The 18,229-nt window shown below is 40.9% G+C and overlaps 1 protein-coding gene across 2 annotated transcripts in view; it reads right to left on the minus strand.

The window, feature by feature from the left end:
- Positions 1-18,229, minus strand: part of EPS15 (epidermal growth factor receptor pathway substrate 15) — a 125,677-nt gene that overhangs the window by 81,194 nt on the left and 26,254 nt on the right. The window contains exons 2-3 of one of the 2 annotated variants that reach the window (XM_075935959.2): positions 13,332-13,373; positions 5,305-5,394 (exon numbers count right to left, since the gene is read on the minus strand). In XM_075935959.2, the coding sequence (XP_075792074.1) occupies positions 5,305-5,394; positions 13,332-13,373 (132 nt within the window). Of the gene's footprint in view, positions 1-5,304; positions 5,395-5,908; positions 6,609-13,331; positions 13,374-18,229 lie in introns of those variants that run through there. The other variant, XM_075935960.2, reaches the window with a different exon arrangement.

Here is an 18,229-nt window from a genome sequence, read left to right on the forward strand (position 1 = left end):
AAGTTAAAGTTGCAGAAGCTGTCAGAAGCCTGTATCCCTAGAAAAGGGAAAAAATTTATAGGCAGGTGTGTTAGACCAAGTTGGATGAGAAAGCATCTCAGAGAGGTGATTAAGAAAAAGCAGAAAGCATATAAGGAGTGGAAAATGGGAGGAATCAGTAAAGAAAGCTACCTTATTGAGGTTAGAGCATGTAGGGACAAAGTGAGAAAGGCTAAAAGTCAGGTAGAGTTGGACCTTGCAAACGGAATTAAAACCAATAGTAAAAGGTTTTATAGCCATATAAATAGGAAAAAAAACAAAAAAAGAAGTAGGACCGCTAATTACTAAGGATGAAGTGGAGGTTAAGGATAACCTAGGAATGGCCCAATATTTGAACAAATACTTTGCTTCAGTCTTTAATGAGGCTAATGAAGAGCTTAGGGATAATGGTAACTTAACAAATGGGACTAAAGATATGGAGGTAGACATTACCATATCCGAGGTAAAAGCCAAACTTGAACAGCTTAATGGGACTAAATCGGGGGGCCCAGATAATCTTCATCCAAGAATATTGAAGGAACCGGCACATGAACTTGCAAGTCCATTAGCAAAAATTTTTAATAAATCTCTAAACTCAGGGGTTGTACCATTTGACTGGAGAATTGCTAATATAGTTTCGATTTTTAAGAAAGGGGAGAAAAAGCGACCCGGGTAACTATAGGCCTGTTAGTTTGACATCTGTAGTATGTAAAATCCTGGAAAAAATTTTGAAGGAGAAAGTAGTTAGAGACATAGAGGCTAATGGCAATTGGGACAAATTACAACATGGTTTTACAAAAGGTAGATCGTGCCAAACCAACCTGATCTCCTTTTTTGAGAAAGTATCTAAAAAATCTGTTAAAGGAAATGCAGTGGATCTAATCTACCTCAACTTTAGTAAGGCATTTGGTACAGTACCACATGGGGAATTATTGGTTAAATTGGAAAAGATAGGGATTAATATGAAAGTTGAGAGGTGGATAAGCAACTGGTTAAAGGGGAGACTACAGCGGGTCATATTGAAAGGTGAACTGTCGGGTTGGAGGAAGGTTACTAGCGGAGTTCCTCGGGGATCAGTTTTGGGGCCAATTTTATTTAATCGTTTTATTGCTGATCTTGGCACCAAAAGTGGAAGTGTCCTAATAAAATTTACGGATGACACAAAGTTGGGAGCTATTGCCAATTCAGAAAAGGATCGGGATATCATACAGGAAGATCTGGATGATCTTGTAAATTGGAGTGATAGCAATAGGATGAAATTTAATAGTGAGAAGTGTAAGGTTATACATTTAGGGATTAATAACAAGAATTTTAGTTATAAGCTGGGGACACATCAGTTGGAAGTAACGGAGGAGAAGGACCTCGGAGTCCTGGTTGATTATAAAATGACTATGAGCCGCCATTGTGACATGGCCGTGAAAAAGGCTAATACGATCTTGGGATGTATTAGGCGAGGTATTTCCAGTAGGGATAAGGAGGTGTTAGTGCCATTATACAAGGCATTGGTGAGACCCCATTTGGAATACTGTGTGCAGTTCTGGTCTCCCATGTTTAAGAAGGATGAATTCAAACTGGAACAGGTACAAAGAAGGGCCACTAGGATGATCCGAGGAATGGAAAACCTGTCTTATGAAAGGAGACTCAAGGAGCTTGGCTTGTTTACCTTAACCAAAAGAAGGCTGAGAGGGGACATGATTGCACTTTTAAAATATATTAGAGGGATAAATACCAGGGAGGGAGAGGAATTATTTAAGCTTAATACCAATGTGGACACAAGAACAAATGGATATAAGCTGGCTAGTAGTAAGTTTAGACTTGAGATTAGACGAAGGTTTCTAACCATTAGAGTGAGGTTCTGGAACGGCCTTCCCTTGTTTGGGACCACTCCAGTCCTGAGGGTGCCGGACAAGGGAGGTTCAACCTGAAATTTTACTTCACCTTCTACAGAATCTCATAACCATGTCTAATGATTTCTTATTAAATACACAAAAAAACCAGAATCCAATAATTTACCATTAAATCTTGAATGCAACTTTGTGCACAAGTTTCAGGGAAGAAAAAGCCCTTTTGGACAGCACACTAGTGAAAGAGATACTGTAGGTTTTGCTTATATTGCCATAACAAAAAAATCCCTTTAAAAAGAAAAAAATCAATGATTGTGGTACCTGAAGATTAAAAGTAAACTGGAGGGTCCTTACATAAGGACATAAGAACGGTTGTACTGGGTCAGACCAAAGGTCCATCTAGCCCAGTAGCCTGTCTGCCAACAGTGGCCAACACCAGTTGCCCCAGAGAGGGTGGATCGAAGACAACGATCAAGCGATTTGCCTCCTGCCATCCTTCTCCAGCCTCTGACAAACAGAGGCCAGGGACACCATTTCTATCCCCTTGCTAATAGACTTTTATGGACCTAACCTCCATGAAATTATCTAGCTTCTCTTTAAACTCTCTTATAGTCCTAGCCTTCACAGCCTCCTCTGGCAAGGAGTTCCACAGGTTGACTACACACTGTATGAAGAAGAACTTTCTTGTACAGGCAGTCCCCGACTTACGCGGATCCGACTTATGTCGGATCCGCAGTTATGAACGGGGCTGCCCCGGGAGGACACGGACTGCAGGACCTCGCGGTCCTGCCGCCCGTGTACTCCGGGGCTTTCTCCGCGTCTCCCTGGTCTGCAGACCAGGAAGACGCGGAGCAAAGCCGCGGGGGGACTCGGGCAGCGAGGCAGGCCAGGCGCGCCTGGGCTGCTCCGCTGCCGTCTTCCCCGGGCTGCTCCGCTGCCGGCTTCCCCGAGGCTTTGTCCCCTAATCATTTTAGTTGCCCTTTTCTGAACCCTTTCCAAGGCCAAAATATCCTTTTTGATGTGAGGAGACCACATCTGTACACAGTATTCAAGATGTGGGCGTACCATAGTTTTATACAGGGGCAGTAAGATATTCTGTGTCTTATTTTCTATCCCTTTCTTAATAATTCTTAGCATCCTATTTGCCTTTTTGACCGCCGCTGCACACTGTGTGGAAGTTTTCAGAGAACTATCCACGATAACTCCCAAGATCTCTTTCCTAATTTGTCATAGCCAAATTAGCCCCCAGCATACTGTACGTATAGTTGGGGTTATTTTTCCCGATGTGCATTACTTTACACTTATCCACATCAAATTTTGTGTGCCATTTTGTTGCTCAATCACTCAGTTTGGTGAGATCTTTTTGGAGTCCCTCACAGTCTAGTTCTGCCTTGACTATCCTAAACAGTTTGGTATCATCTGCAAACTTTACCACCTCACTGCTTACCCCTTTCTCCAGATCATTTATGAGTAAGTTGAACAGGATTGGTCCCAGGACTGACCCTTGGGGGACAGCACTAGTTACCCCTCTCCAATCTGAAAATTTACCATTTATTCCTATCCTTTGTTTCCTGTCTTTTAAGCAGTTCTCAATCCAAGAAAGGACCTTCCCTCTTATCCCATGGCCATGTAATTTACACAAGAGCCTTTGGGGAGGGACCTTGTCAAAGGCTCTCTGAAAATCTAAGTATACTATATCTACTGGATCCCCCTTGACCGCATCTTTGTTAACCCCTTCAAAGAAAATTAGTAAGACATGATTTCCCTTTACAGAAACCATGTTGACTTTTGTCCAACAAATTATGTTCTTCTATGTGCCTCACAAGTTTATTCTTTACTATTGTTTCGACTAATTTGCCCGGTACTGAAGTTAGACTTACCGGTCTGTAATTGCCAGGATCGCCTCTTGAGCCCTTTTTAAATATTGGTGTCACGTTGGCTACCTTCCAGTCATTAGGTACGGAAGCCGATTTAAAGGATAGGTTACAAACCACAGATAATAGTTCAGCAATTTCCCATTTGAGTTCTTTTAGAACCCTTGGATGAATGCCATTCGGTCCCGGAGATTTGTTAACATTAAGTTTTTCTATTTGTTCCAAAACCTCCTCTAATGACACTTCAATCCGGGACAGTTCCTCAGATTCATCACCCACAAAGGATGGTGCAGATTTGGGAATCTCTCTAATGTCCTCAGCAGTGAAGACTGAAGCAAAGAAATCATTTAGTTTAACCGCAATGGCTTTATCATCCTTGATTGCTCTTTTTATATCTTGATTGTCTAGGGAACCCACAGGTTTTTTAGAAGGCTTCCTGCTTCTAATATACTTAAAAACATTTTGTTATTTCTTTTTGAGCTTTTGGCTAACTGTTCCTCAAAATCTTTTTTGCTTTTCTTACTACATTTTTACACTTGATTTGACAGTGTTTATGTTCCTTTCTATTTATCTCACTAGGATTGGACTTCCACTTCTTAAAATATGCCTTTTTGTTCCTCACTGCTTCTTTTACATGGTGGTTAAGCCACGGTGACTCTTTTTTAGGTCTCTTGCTATGTTTTTTAATTTGGGGTATACATTTAAGTTGGGCCTCTATTATGGGGTCATTAAAAAGTTTCCATGCAGCTTGCAGGGATTTGGCTCTAGTCATTGTGCCTTTTCATTTCTGTTTAACTAACCTCCTCCTTATTCCATATTCTTTGAAAGACCACCGAGCTCAATATTTTAAAATATAAATATAACAGATTTGTAAAAATGTATAGTCTATATATTAAATATTTAAACAAACTCACAGTTCACTTTATTTACTCAATCCACCAGACAACATTTAGGATAAATACAAATCTGTCAACAGTTTAGAAATCATGGAATTACGGTCACTACTCTGTCCTTATTTTTCCATGTATTATAGAAACTTGATCAGTTATAGCTAAAGGAAAAGAAACAGTCATATTTTATAACTCAAGTGCCTGCATAACTTACCTAAAAAAAGGTTATAATATAGTTTTATCATCATGTATAAAATGTTAGGTAGAGTTCCAGATGACCATAAATGTCCTTAGAATAAGTATTTTATACCATTTACAATAAAGACTTTGTGAGTTCTGTATCTGAGTTCTGTCACTTATTGGCTATGTGGCCAAATATATACTTAATATGAAGAGCAAAGCACCTCAATGATGACTCAAGTACTCAGTATTTATAGGATCAAACCCTAATCCTCATAGCATAAACTTGCACAGTAAGTACAATATTATTTATCCACTGAGGTTGTAAGGTTCACTGATTTTGAAGTATTTTGTATGAAAGGTGCAATATATAAAAGTAAAATTACATATTGTATACTAGCATTTTGTACACACATGTATAGTATTTCTGAAAGGAAACTGTAACAGGAATAGACAGCATAATTAAAGGCATAATATTACTCATTAAATAATTAATACCTTTCCAAGTATCAAGTCTGTCAGCCCAGATTTTTTCAAGAAAGCAGCAGCATCAGAAGCCACCACTCTTCCAGTGTTACTAGAATCAACCTGTGAAAGATACCACCACTGATTAGTACCCAGAACTGCTGCAAAATACACATTCTTAATCAGCAGGCTACCAGAGAAGAATGGCCCCCCTCCTCTCTTTTGAATTCTAAAGCAACTAAATTCTCTTCGGTGTATTTTAACAGCTTCCTTTCAAAATAAATGCATTTTACATTAGAACAGATGCATTTTAAAGCGGGTGCTAGAATGAATCCACTATTTTTCTTAAACTTAACCTAACTATAAAATATTATCCACACTTTGTACTCAGGAGTTAATGCAAGGGAATGAAATATTTTTACATTAATTTTTATTTATAAACATACAGAAATGTATCTATTTAATACAGGTTGAACCTCTCTAATCCAGAACTCTCTGGTCCAGCAACATCTGTGGTCTGCCAGGAGTAGCATTCAAGATTTTTCAACCTTTAATTACACTTGAGTTTTAAGGTCTTCAACAAAAGGTACAGGATTTCAAGTATACATCTGAGCAATACTCAAATAAATCAATGTACAATAAAGATCTTATCTGGATGAGACCACCACATGATTCTCTTCCAATCAGTTCTTCCCAATTGCAGATTTTCTCCTTTAGTAATTCCTTTAGTAACCATGCCTTCAAAGCATCAGACTTAGATGTACATACCAAAATCCTCAGGAGGTAGGTTAAGCTTAATGGAGTAGTTCAGAGTTCATTACTAATATGCCCTGGAAAAGTCTGCAATGTCAACTTTTCCTGTCCTGAAGGAAACGGCATATCCAGGAAGTCAATGATAATGTTGGCAAGGCACTTAGGTACAAGATTGCATTTTCCCACATTTACAGAGCGGTACCTAGGACTGGATGTGACCTCATCTCCCGAGGGAACAAAACGTTCATAGCCAAATATCAGATGGAAAAGGATAAACTGCAAGCTTTGAGTGTCTGTAAAGTACCAACTACATGAAATTATAGCGGCCTAGCTACAAAAATTCAAGAAGGAGAGATTAATATCTCCTTTGTTTTGGTCTTTGACAAGACAATTACTGATGTTCTTTTGATCGTACCTGTTTTTTTGAGGCTGGCAGACAAGATGCCACCTTATGACAAGGCCCAGGGGCTTCACTGAACAATGACAAACAGAAGTGCTTTTGGGCAGCTTCGTTTGATCCATCAGCTGCGACCCTTCCTGAACAAGCATGAATTGGCAACAGCGATCCACGCTCTTGTTACATCCCAACAGGATTAGTGTAATGCACTTTATATGGGGCTGCCTCTAAAGAACCTTCGGAAACGTCAACTGGTCCAGAATCTTAAGACTGCTCGAGTCTTAACTAATACTCGTTATATAGAGCACATTATGCCAGTGCTTCAGCAGCTGCACTGGCTTCTAGTATGTTTCCGGGCACACTTTAAGGTTTTAGTCACGATCGATAAAGCCTTAAAAGAGTTGGGTCCGGGGTATCTGAAGGACCGTCTTCTCCCATATGAACCTGCCCAGAGATTGAGGTCAGCTGGGGAGGCTTTGCTTCATGTTCCCCCACTTGTGGAGATAAGATTAACATTTGTGCAGAACAGGGCCTTCTCAGCTTTTGTTCCCAGACTGTGGAATTCTCTTCCTCGGGATATTCACATGGCACTAACACTAACATTGTTTCGGTGTCAGGCTAAAGCCACCCTTTTTACTCGTGCTTTTATTAATGTTTGAGTCTGTATGTGTGTGTTTCTCTTCTCTATATGTTTTTAGCACATTTTATGTCCCTCTGGAGTCTTATATTTTAAATTTTTATATATATTTGTATTGTGTTTAAACAGTTTTTTATAAGTCGCCTTGAATATTTTAAATAGAGAGGCAGGGTAAAAATATTTAAATAAAATAAAATAAAATAAAATAAAATAAAGTCTGGGTCACCTGTGTGTTAGTATTGTTAAAAATAACATCAGAATTATAGGAATGTGTTTAGATTTCATGAAATGTTTCTAGAGGTCTGCATGTATTTCACCTTATAAATATTACTAGCAGATGTTTTCAGCCTTGCTCTGGTCTATAACGGAAGAGGTGAGGTTTTTTAGGAAAAATAAACGAAAATGTATTATTTCAATGATATTTCAAAAATGAAGGCAGGCGTGAGAGATCAAGGGTGAGGAGAGGCAGAGTGGCAGACGTTTGGGAGATATGGGGAGGGCTCAGGATAGGAGGAGGGGATGCTAAAAAGTCAAGGCAGGTAGGAGTCAGAGCTGGGAAATGGGGAGGGCTTACCAGGGCCACCCATGGCAGCAAGGGCAGCACTGCTCTGGTGGCAACTCCTTCCGGGGGGCCGTGGCAGCACTCCCCTGCCAGCAAGCCCCGCAACTGTCCTCCCCCACAGCCTATCGGGAAGAAGCGAGGCCCTCTCATGCAGCAACACTGCGGCAGCCTGCAGCCACCAGCCTATAGTTTGTTGGGGGTTGAGGCTCGGGGGACTTTCCCCCTTCATCTAACCCCCACCCGCATATATTCCCCTGTGGCCTACAGGCTGCCTGTAGAGGAGCCAGGCTGTGGGGATGCCCTCACCTTCAGCGCCCTCCCCATGCCCTGAGGTCTCTCCATGATGGAGTGTGGGGACAGGCTCCAGGTTTGAGGTGGGGGGCTCCTTACCAGTGTGTTGGCAGGCAAGAAGGCAGAATCCAAGCCCTTCTGGCCATTTTCTTGGCGCGGCAGATACCACCAGTAGCTGCTCTCAGTATCACGTCCCTCCTCTCTGTGCCCCTCCCTTTCACGTTCTTCCTCTCTCTGTCCCCTCCCTTTCCATGTTACGGGAAATAGTCCCATTCCCAGAACTTTCCATTTTCCAAGCACAATCAAACCCTGACCTTGGTTTAAGTTAGGGTAAGAGGAAGCTGCATATCAAATTTCATAGTCATAGCTCTTATGAGGAGGAGTTCTTGAACAAACGGGCAGACACTCTCTAAAATACATATACAGATAACAAGGGGTACATTAAGGATTTGTTCTTGAAGCACAAAAATGTTTGCTAAAAACCGTAAAACTTCAGTCACGAAAGAAGCATTACCAAACGTAAAATATTAGTTTGCCACAAGAGGTCTCATCTACTCCCCGGAAAAAGGCGGCATATATTGACACAAATAAAATCATAGTAAAGCATCAGTGAACAAAAGACTGCATTGATTGCTTCCCCACATCCATGAAGCAGATATGTACAAAAGCACTCATCCTATAATTGCCTGAACAGTGGGGGAATGCATAAAAATCTGTGTCAAGGAGAAATTAACATTATACTGCCTGGAATTTGGAGATGGCACATTTCCAATCATAACCAAAGGATCCCTTAGTTGCTTAGCCCTGAAGAGTTTACATATTACAAGAGCTTCTATTATCTTTTGTAGTTAGTTTAATCACAGGACTGGCTTCAAACATTATCTTTGGTAACAGATCTAAGAGTAAACTAATGTGGAGTAATGGACAGATCCTCTGGTACTGGGAGTAGCATGACTATTATTGTGGTTTTTTGGTGAAATGGACCATCTGCTACAAAGGCAAACTTGCCTGGGTGGCAAGCTATACAAGAGAGACCAAAGAAATTGTCTGTGGTTTCATGTTAAAATTGTCAGAGTGCTTTAGACGTTCACACTTGTTATCTGGTTGGTGAAATTTAATTATAGAACATACAATCAGTTTGAGGTTTGGACTTTGTTTCTTGACATTCTGCCTTGAGGTTAGATCTCATGCTCATGAGCTACTCTAGACAGCTCAACAATTTTAGCTAGCTCTTTTATACCAAGTAAGAAGAAGTACAGGGAGGATTTCAAGAAAGTCTTTCATTTTATCAAGCTGACTCAGCTTAAGTTAGTAATGGAAAATCTTAAAGTAAAGCCACATAAAAACTTATTTAGCATGATTGCTTTAGTTATCGTAGGCAAAATTTGTATGCACCATCTTCCCAGATTTCAATCCATCAGAAGATCACTAAGAAAAAACAAGCTCTCAACTTCATCATATTTACAGATACACCAGACAGTATACTGTACTGGCCTTCACTGTTTCTGTAAAGGATCAAATGTAATCCTGCATTTCACATGTAATCGTCTACAAAAACAAACTCATTATGTTTATCATAGATTGTAATGCCCTGAAATTCTGAAGGATTTGACAGCTATTACAAGCAATATAAAGGATAGAGAAAAATAAAATGAGGACACTTTTGCTTTCAGCCCCTCTTTAAAGTCCAAGATTGATCAGAAGCTGATCAAGCAAAATAATGAAAATGGAAAAGAATGCTGTGTGATGGAATTAAATTAATATCCTAAATTAATTTGGCCAATACTTTAAAACATAAATTCCTGAGGCAGAAAGGGCATTTACTAATCCCAACCAGGTTCTTTTTAATCTGTTGAGTTGATCAGTCAAGTGTAATTTTCACAAAATATTACGATTTGTAGTTCTCCAGGGAATAAATTGACAACGGTTAATGAGAAGTTATGCTAGAGATAAGCATTTTGAAGCACACTATTGAATTTTCTCTAATATGTTCTTTCTTAGATTGGTAAGTATCTACAGGCTTTTGGATTGTCTTTTGAAGCCAAGGGTGAGATGATATTGTCTTGCAAAACCAATGGACAATTCTCCCTGTTTAAGGGATTAACAGAACATTTGAGGTATTCAGAGCACTACACACGCCTAAAGACATTTATAGAATTCACTGACAAAAGCCTTGATAAAAATGCCATTTGGAAAATATATTGGAACAGGTTCACCTTCATGTGTTCATATTTTCACTTCTAGTGGTAATTTTTGTTCTCTAGCAAACTCAGCAAGATTTTACAGGCTGGAAGCAACTACTGTGAATTTGCGATTTAGTGAAAGTCTGAAGTTGAATGAAGTTTTTACCAGAACTCTACATATCGCCTGAGTTTATCATCAGTACTTTTATTTCTTACAGTAGTGGGCTCAATATTCAGGGATTTAATGGGATGGTATACTTGTGCAAGCTTATGGTTGTCTTTTTTTTCCCTCTCCCTCTTTAAAACCACTAGTATGTTATAAGGAGCTCTCTGCAATGTGCAACTAATGCAACTGTAGTGTCAAATACAGCCTCATTTTATACTCAGTGGGTCCTCATGTAGTTTTGGCATCCATTCAGAAAAGAGCTGGTGGATCAATGTTCTTCCACTATTCAAGGAAACCCCAGAGTTATATTGAGTCAGCATTGTCTATTTTTAAATCTTCAACTCTATCCTCTAGGAAGATCATTTTTTGAGGAGTGAAGACAGGTGACTGTCATTTGAATGGATTCTGACAAGGTTACTTTTTTGTTCCCCGATGTTAGGCTCATTTCAGAATAAGCTTTCCATTCAATTAGTTTTAGATTTAGATTGCAGGGAATTACCGGCTGTATGGCTCAGGTGTTTTGACCATTTCCCTGATTTGCTCTCACTGTTTTCATGTTTAGCGTCCTGAGAGTATGGTTATCAAAGCTATCTTCAGTAATATTAAAAAGGATTTTTTTTAGATTTAAAGAGATACAGATACATTTGATTTAAATCATTAGAATGTAGAAAAATAGTACTTGGAATGCGAATACTATTTCAACTAGAAAAAAATTCAACTAGAAGCTCAGAAACATTGCTTAGATACTATCCTGAATGACATCACTTCATGGATTTCATTTTTTTAAATCACTTCTAATTTGTAAATTTCCAAGTTACATCTCTCTAATGGGAGATACTTGTCCTAACCACATCATGCCAGAGATATTCCAGTTGAGTTTGATAAGACATGACTCGGACAGGAATTAGAAGGGAGTGTGTGCTGGAGATGTGCCCAGCTCTCACAGTAAATATCAGGTAGTTTGACTTGCTGCTCTGCATCTGTTTCACAGGTATGCAAGCTTGGACGACTATAATCTTTTGAATGGACTCTGTGGCAATTCTTCCACATTAGGCAAAAAAGTAGCAATATTCACGTATGCTCCTCTGGTTTCATCTAAAAAGCTGTCTCTGAAATTCAGGACACTAAGCAGTTTCCCGACATTTCACTTCATTAAGAAAATCATCATAATCAATGAGCTGAGAAATAAAACACTCAATCATGATTGCAATTAACACTGGCTGACTGTCCTGGAGTACCGGTAAGTCTGTCAGGTTATTTAGAACTGCCTATGTAAGAACTGGGAAAAGTGAAGAATCAATCTGTTTACATCTAGCCTCAAATGTAATGTTGTCCACACTTCAAAGGGAGACCCATTCAAGCATTTTTCACCTGCTTGCCAAGCCCACCTCTTCTAAGATTCTTGCTTGAGCTGTTGTTGCACTTAGAGGTAAAAATATAAGGTTCCCAGGTTAATATAAAACATATGCAGACAATGACTCTTTTGCCTTGCTCAGGGCCTCATGCCTCCCATCACAGCAGATTCTTGCTACAGGTTAAACCGCTCTAATCAGGCAACATCCATGGCCCAGCATGATTTTAGTTAGACAGATGTCCACTTATGAATGTGATTAAGTTTCCCATGGTCCCATAAAGTTTGTTTACCACCACCACCAGTACTGACTCGCAGTGTTCTGTGCCATTATTTAGCTCTAATTTACCCCAAATGCCTTCCAAGAGCCCAGTAAGCAAGTTGATAACACTGCTAGACAATACTGACCTCATGAGATCCAGCAAATTCTCTGGCCCCGAGGGTGCCAGACTAAAGGTTCACCAGACTAAAGGTACTAATTTCAGATTCTCCTAATAAGTAGAATTTAACTCAGATACCTGTACACACATTGGATTTCTCCCTCAACAGAGGAGAAAGGGAGATGTGATCATCATATCCTTAAACTTGACATCCGGGTTCATCCTTGCTCCTATCAACTGGACTGGACACCTAGACCCAAAATACAGAGTCTGGAGGAAAAATCTAGTAGAGACTCATCCCCAACGTGGAAAGAGGGCAGGGGTCAGAGAAAGTAGAAAGATGATCCTTTCCAGCTGCTAAGGGGACTTGATTTAAAATTTATCAGATTCTTTCTAATCAGAGGCTAATAGAATAGACTGGGCCCCTAAGGCAAATCCAAAGACAGCACCTTGATAGGAATCAATCAGTTTTCACCTTCCTCTCAGCAGTTGGGGCAAACTGAAGATTGAGTTTCTTAACAAGTGTCTAGTAGTTCTGCCAGATTATGGCAATAATTTATCTTAACCTCTAATGTACTCATATCAAAACATAATTCAATAAATCAAAATGGCTCCTATTTTGAAGAGTCAACAACTGATCAGAGGAGTTGATAACCTAACAATTTCAAGTTAATTTGCAAGAACATGCCCCAGATGAAGAGAAATACATGTGTTAACCTGCCGGTAATGTGTTCCTCTATTTAACTGAGATTCTATTTAAACTGTAATATTTAACAAGTTCAACCTATAGCTCACTTAGGATATGTCTACAATTAAAATGCTATGGCGGTACAATACCCCACTGGAGCTCTTCAGTACAGACAGTAGCTACGACAACAGGAAAGATTATCCCATCAATGCAAGTCATCTCTCTCACCAAAAGTCAAAAGCTATGGTGAGAGAAGAATTTTTCCCTCAACCTAGTGGCCTATAGCTCAGTATAGTTATGTTTCTCTAGGGTACAGATTTTTAACACTCCTGAGACACTTCAGTGTACCAACATTAAATCACCAATATAGTGCCTAAAGGTACTATTACAATTTAAAAAAAAAAAAAAAGGTCAAGGACCCAGAACCAAAACAGGTTTAAATGGGATTTGCCCCATGGTCTACCATTTTAACCAAGCATTTTAAGACTGCTGTGATTTTTCTTGAAACTCTAAAGAGAAAACACCATAATGAACCCACATTACAAAGTCTGACAAAAATATTCCATCTTCATCTCTAAAAGGACTATCCATTAGCAACAAAAAGTTTTTGAACAGAACTAGAAATTGAAAGTAAGAAAATAAAATCCCCTACCTGTCGATAATACTTCTCATACACAGGATTTGCACTGGATAGCTATGAACAAAGAAAGAAAAATCATGATTAAAACATAATTATACCAATTTAATTCACATCATATAATCAAGCTGCATAATTTAACAAGGAAAGTCTGGCATTTATACATCTTAAAAGGTTGTTTTGGGTCAACTTATACAACTGTTTACAATGTTGCTTTAACTGAACTGATCTCAGCAGATGAGAGAGACAGACAGAGACAGGTCTCATAAGAACAGCCATCCTGGGTCAGACCAAAGGTCCATCCAGACCAGGACCCAGTCTTGTGACAGTGGCCAATGGCAGATGCCCCCGAGAGAAGGAACAGAACAATTAATCATCTAATGATTCGCCCCTGCCCCCACCCCAATCACACATTCTAAGACAGCAGCTAGCCACACACTTCCTGCCCATCCTAGCTAATAGCCATTGAATTTATCAAGCTCATTATTTTTAACCTTGTTAAAAACCTGGCTTTCACAACATCTTCTGGCAAGCAGTTCCACAGGTTGACCATGCATTGTTTGAAGATGCTTCTTTTTGTTTGTTTCAAATCTGCCACCTATTAATTTAATTTGGTGACCCCTAGTTCTTGTGTTATAGAAGCAAGTAAATTACATTTCCTTATTTATTTTCTCCACACCAGCCATGATTTTATAGACGTCTATCATATGCCTTCTTAAGGCCATGTCTATACTACAAGATAAGGTCAAATTTACAAAGATCAGGTATTGGTCTCCGCTCTCCTTCCTTTGTCTCCCTCCCTGGGAGGCTGAGCCTGGGTGTCTGGGTTAATACACATTTAGGAGAGTCAGTAAGAATCTCCCATCACAGTGCAGGGGGACCCCAGGTCACCGAGTAGACAGCACCCCCACTACACCACAAAGGCTCTGAAGGAATTTTATGAAGGCCCAGTTTGGAGTCATGCATACTACTCTCAAGGACGTGCTTCTACATTCAGCATGCTTGCCTGCAAACCTCCCACCCCTTTAACACAAGCAATAAAGAGACTGTTGTTCAGAAATCATGCATTTTTATTTAGGGAACACAGCAGAGAAAGAAAAGGATTTTGTGGAGGGAGCTTGGGAGGGAGTGATCACAGTTGTGAGAAGGACAGCCTTTTGCTTTGTGACATCTCTGGGGGTTCAGTTCGAGCTGCCCTTGATTCCTCCCCTGCCCCATATTCCAGGCCCTTAGGGCAGGAGGCGATGGAACTCTGAGGAGGGAACATTGGTCTGCAAGAGCTGGAGGGGGTGTCTATACATGTAGGCATCCTGGAAACCCGCATGAGATCCATCATATCCACCATGGACGACAAGACTCTCCTAGTGCTTCACTTCCAGTACCCTGCACATTCTCCTGTCCTCACACTCTGCTCACATCTCCTCCTGCAGTGTATTCTTCTACTCGCTTAAGCACTCTCTGTCCAAGTACACGGATTGCATTTACTCCTTAAACATCGCCTCCGTACTTCATTTTCGCCTGCAGATTTGTGCCAGATAGCTGGTGGAGCCAGGGCAGTGAGCAACAGAATCACTACGGTTTCCGCTGCAAGGAAAAAGTAAAGGGCACACTTTACAGGAGAGACATTGTAGAGAACATAAAACCTAATCTGCTAGAATACAAGGAAGGCCTATCTAAAGACAGCAGGGATGTGTTATGTATAAGGCGACTGTTATGCTTTTAAGTGGCCACTATGCAGCTGGTACACCTCAGAATTCTTAGGGGAACAGCTGGGTTCAGTTTGGTGGCAGGCATAAGGGACAGGCCCAGGCACAAGCCTGAAGGAGGGAGGAGTTCCAGGTGTAGCTGCAGGTCATGGGCTCACATGGTGCCCAAGTTCCCTGTAAGCTGCACAGTCACACAGCAGTTTAAAGAGCCCCACTCAGTCTCAGAGCTCCCACACAGGCAGGGAGCTCAGCTGTACAGCTAGGGGAGGGGCATCTCGCTCAGCAGCTTCAAACGGAGCTGCCTGCTTCCAACGAAGGAGCTCAGAGAGCAGGTAAGGAGTGAATAAGTGTCTGGGGGAGAGCTGTAAGGTGGGTGAGTTTGGGGAGAAGAGGAGGTACAGAGGGAGGGAGTAACTGGCTGGGGGGGGGGGGGAATCAGAGGGAAGGAGAATTTAGGGAGTCCCAGAGAAAGGCAGAAACCCAGTACTCTTCTCAAGCCACCTGGGCTGGAAGGAGGCGAGGGGGGGACTGACTACCTGGGGTAGGAGGGAGATATAAGGGGTGAGCGGGTGCTGGCATTAGGGTGAGGTAGAAGTGGAGAAAGGTGGAGAGTTTGTGCTATGTCCTGTAACTCCCAGCTAGGCTGCTGGTGCCTGCAAGTCTGAGAAGAAGGATTTTATCCCAGTCCCATTGGCTGGGCTGGAGGGAGCAAATTGCATACGGGTAGGTGGGTAAAATGGGGTGGGAGGGTGCTGGCATCTGTGCAGTGAGGTGGAGGCAGTGGGGAGCTTCTTTGGGATGTCCTGACTCACTTGCTGCAGTCCAGGTGGCAGTCCTCTTTGGCTGGCTGGGTTGCGGGCAGGGGAGGAAAGCAGGCTGCATGGGAGGGAGAGTGCCAGGATGTTTGCATAATTACATTTCAAACAACGTTTATAACGGTGTTAATGGCTTAATGTAAGAAAGAAAAAGATTCTTTTAACAGAATTTTTCGGAGTGTTGCAGGTATCTAAAACTCTGATCTTAATGATTTTTTTCAATCCTGAGTTACTAATTAATACATGGTATATTGTATTGCATTAAGGTCAGATCTTTGCTATGTGGTAGAATTCTGGCTCTTATGCATCAGAAGTAGCAACTACTAGGTGTGATGCTAGTTGATTTGTAGGATAAAATCTTATTTGCAAGATCTTTGAAACATGCATCTGCCTACAAACCCTGAAGCCATGTGTTAATTTGCTCTGGGGTTTCTATTCTTTAAGTTGGCGACACACACAAGGTGAAAGTTGGAAACCAGGAAAAAGTATGTTTTACAGGTCTCTGTTTAACTTGTTCTTGTATAGCGTGTAACAATCCCCAGAGAAACTGCATTAGCCTGAGTGAATGCCTTTTTCTCTCCTTTGCAGTGTTAGTAAATATTGTATTAGTACTTACAAGGAGAGGATGACTATTTCTAGTTGACTCACAGATTTGTTTAGCATCTTAAGCTGTGCTATGTGTGGCTAATATTCATTCTGGTGTATTTACTAATTTGAATTGTTAGAAAGGATGATGAAACATGTACTCCAAGGGTAATATTAATTTTCTCTTTATTTGATTTCATATTAAATAAATATTGTAAGCATTGCTCCTTGTTAACTATCCCTTATTTTCATATATTTCTTCCACACCTATCGACTGTTTTAATCTCCACCTCTAGGCTTTTTGTTTGTACTGATGGTGCATCATCCATATACTACCTCAATACTTGTGATGCACATAAGAAATTTCAACCCACCCAAGGATAGAAAATGTTAGAGGGAACAATGGTGCCCAGGTGTTCGGTATCTCTTCCCCCCACCCCGTTTGCTGCAAGAGTGCAACTTTCTCTTCCCACTGGAGCAGGTGCACAGGAGGGGTCTGGGAATGGCAGCAGCTCAATCCATGCTTCATTGGGGATGAGCCAACGCAGGTTTACTGCAGAGGCATCAGCGAATAGCTTCCCCTGATTCATCAAGGTTGCCATGCCAGATATCAGTCTTCTCTGAATCACACAGAGAGATAGTGATAGAAATGTAGCCGTGTTAGTCTGGGGTAGTTGAAGCAAAATGCAGGACAATGTAGCACTTTAAAGACTAACAAGATGGTTTATTAGATGATGAGCTTTCGTGGGCCAGACCCACTTCCTCAGATCAAATAGTGGAAGAAAGTAGTCACAACCATATATACCAAAGGATACAATTAAAAAAAATGAACAAATATGAAAAGGACAAATCACATTGCAGAACAGGAGGGGGATGCGGGGGGGGGGGAGGAAGGAAGGTAAGTGTCTGTGAATTAATGATATTAGAGGTAGGGAGAGTGGGATGTTTGTGAGTTAATGGTATTAGAGGTGATAATTGGGGAAACTATCTTGGTAATGGGTGAGATAGTTCAAATGTTTGTTAAGTCCTTGTTGGAAAGTGTCAAATTTTAACATGAATGACAGTTCAGAGGATTCCCTTTCAAGTGCAGATGTAAAAGGTCTTTGTAGCAGAATGCAGGTGGCTAAGTCATTGAGAAGAGTGTCCTTTCTGGTTAAAGTGGCAAGAAACTGTTTTCTCTTTGTGATCTTGTCTGATATCTGTTTTGTGGGCATTAATCCTTTGGCGAAGTGTCTGAGATGTTTGTCCAATGTACATAGCAGACGGACAGAGAGATAGGGAATAGATGCTGACTGAATGTGGCCAGAAACCTGGACTTTATGCGGCAATGCTTTGCACTGTAATTATGTCAGACCACTAACCACTGGGTTGGCAAGGTATCCTACTGTGGAGAATGGAATAAGGCAGATCTCCCCAGAAACCTTTTGAGAAGGATTAAAGAGTTCTTCTATGAGAGCTTTAGTGAGATGTGCAGGGTAGATTCCTGCTCTCTGTCCAGACATGATAAGCTGTTCCAGGGACACTTCCCCCATCGCCTCCCGCGCTATGTAAGCACAGTGGCTGAAATCTGATTACTTTTTTATGTAAAAAGTGGGTTATGGCAAACTCACCAGAAGTGCCCTCCCCAGGATCAGTATCAAAACTTGAGACATCCTGGGAGAAGGGGATGGTCTCCAAAATTATAAAACGCTCTTGGTGCTCAGTGACATCTGTTGCCCCATTTGCCTGCTGACCATTCTCCTCTTCCTCCTGCACATTGCTGCCTGAGGCTACTAGAGCACTGTCTTAAAAAGAATCCATAGACTGA

Source organism: Pelodiscus sinensis, chromosome 9 (genome assembly GCF_052426305.1).
Source record: "Pelodiscus sinensis isolate ZL-2025 chromosome 9, ASM5242630v1, whole genome shotgun sequence".
In the NCBI taxonomy this organism is placed as follows: Eukaryota; Metazoa; Chordata; order Testudines; family Trionychidae; genus Pelodiscus; species Pelodiscus sinensis.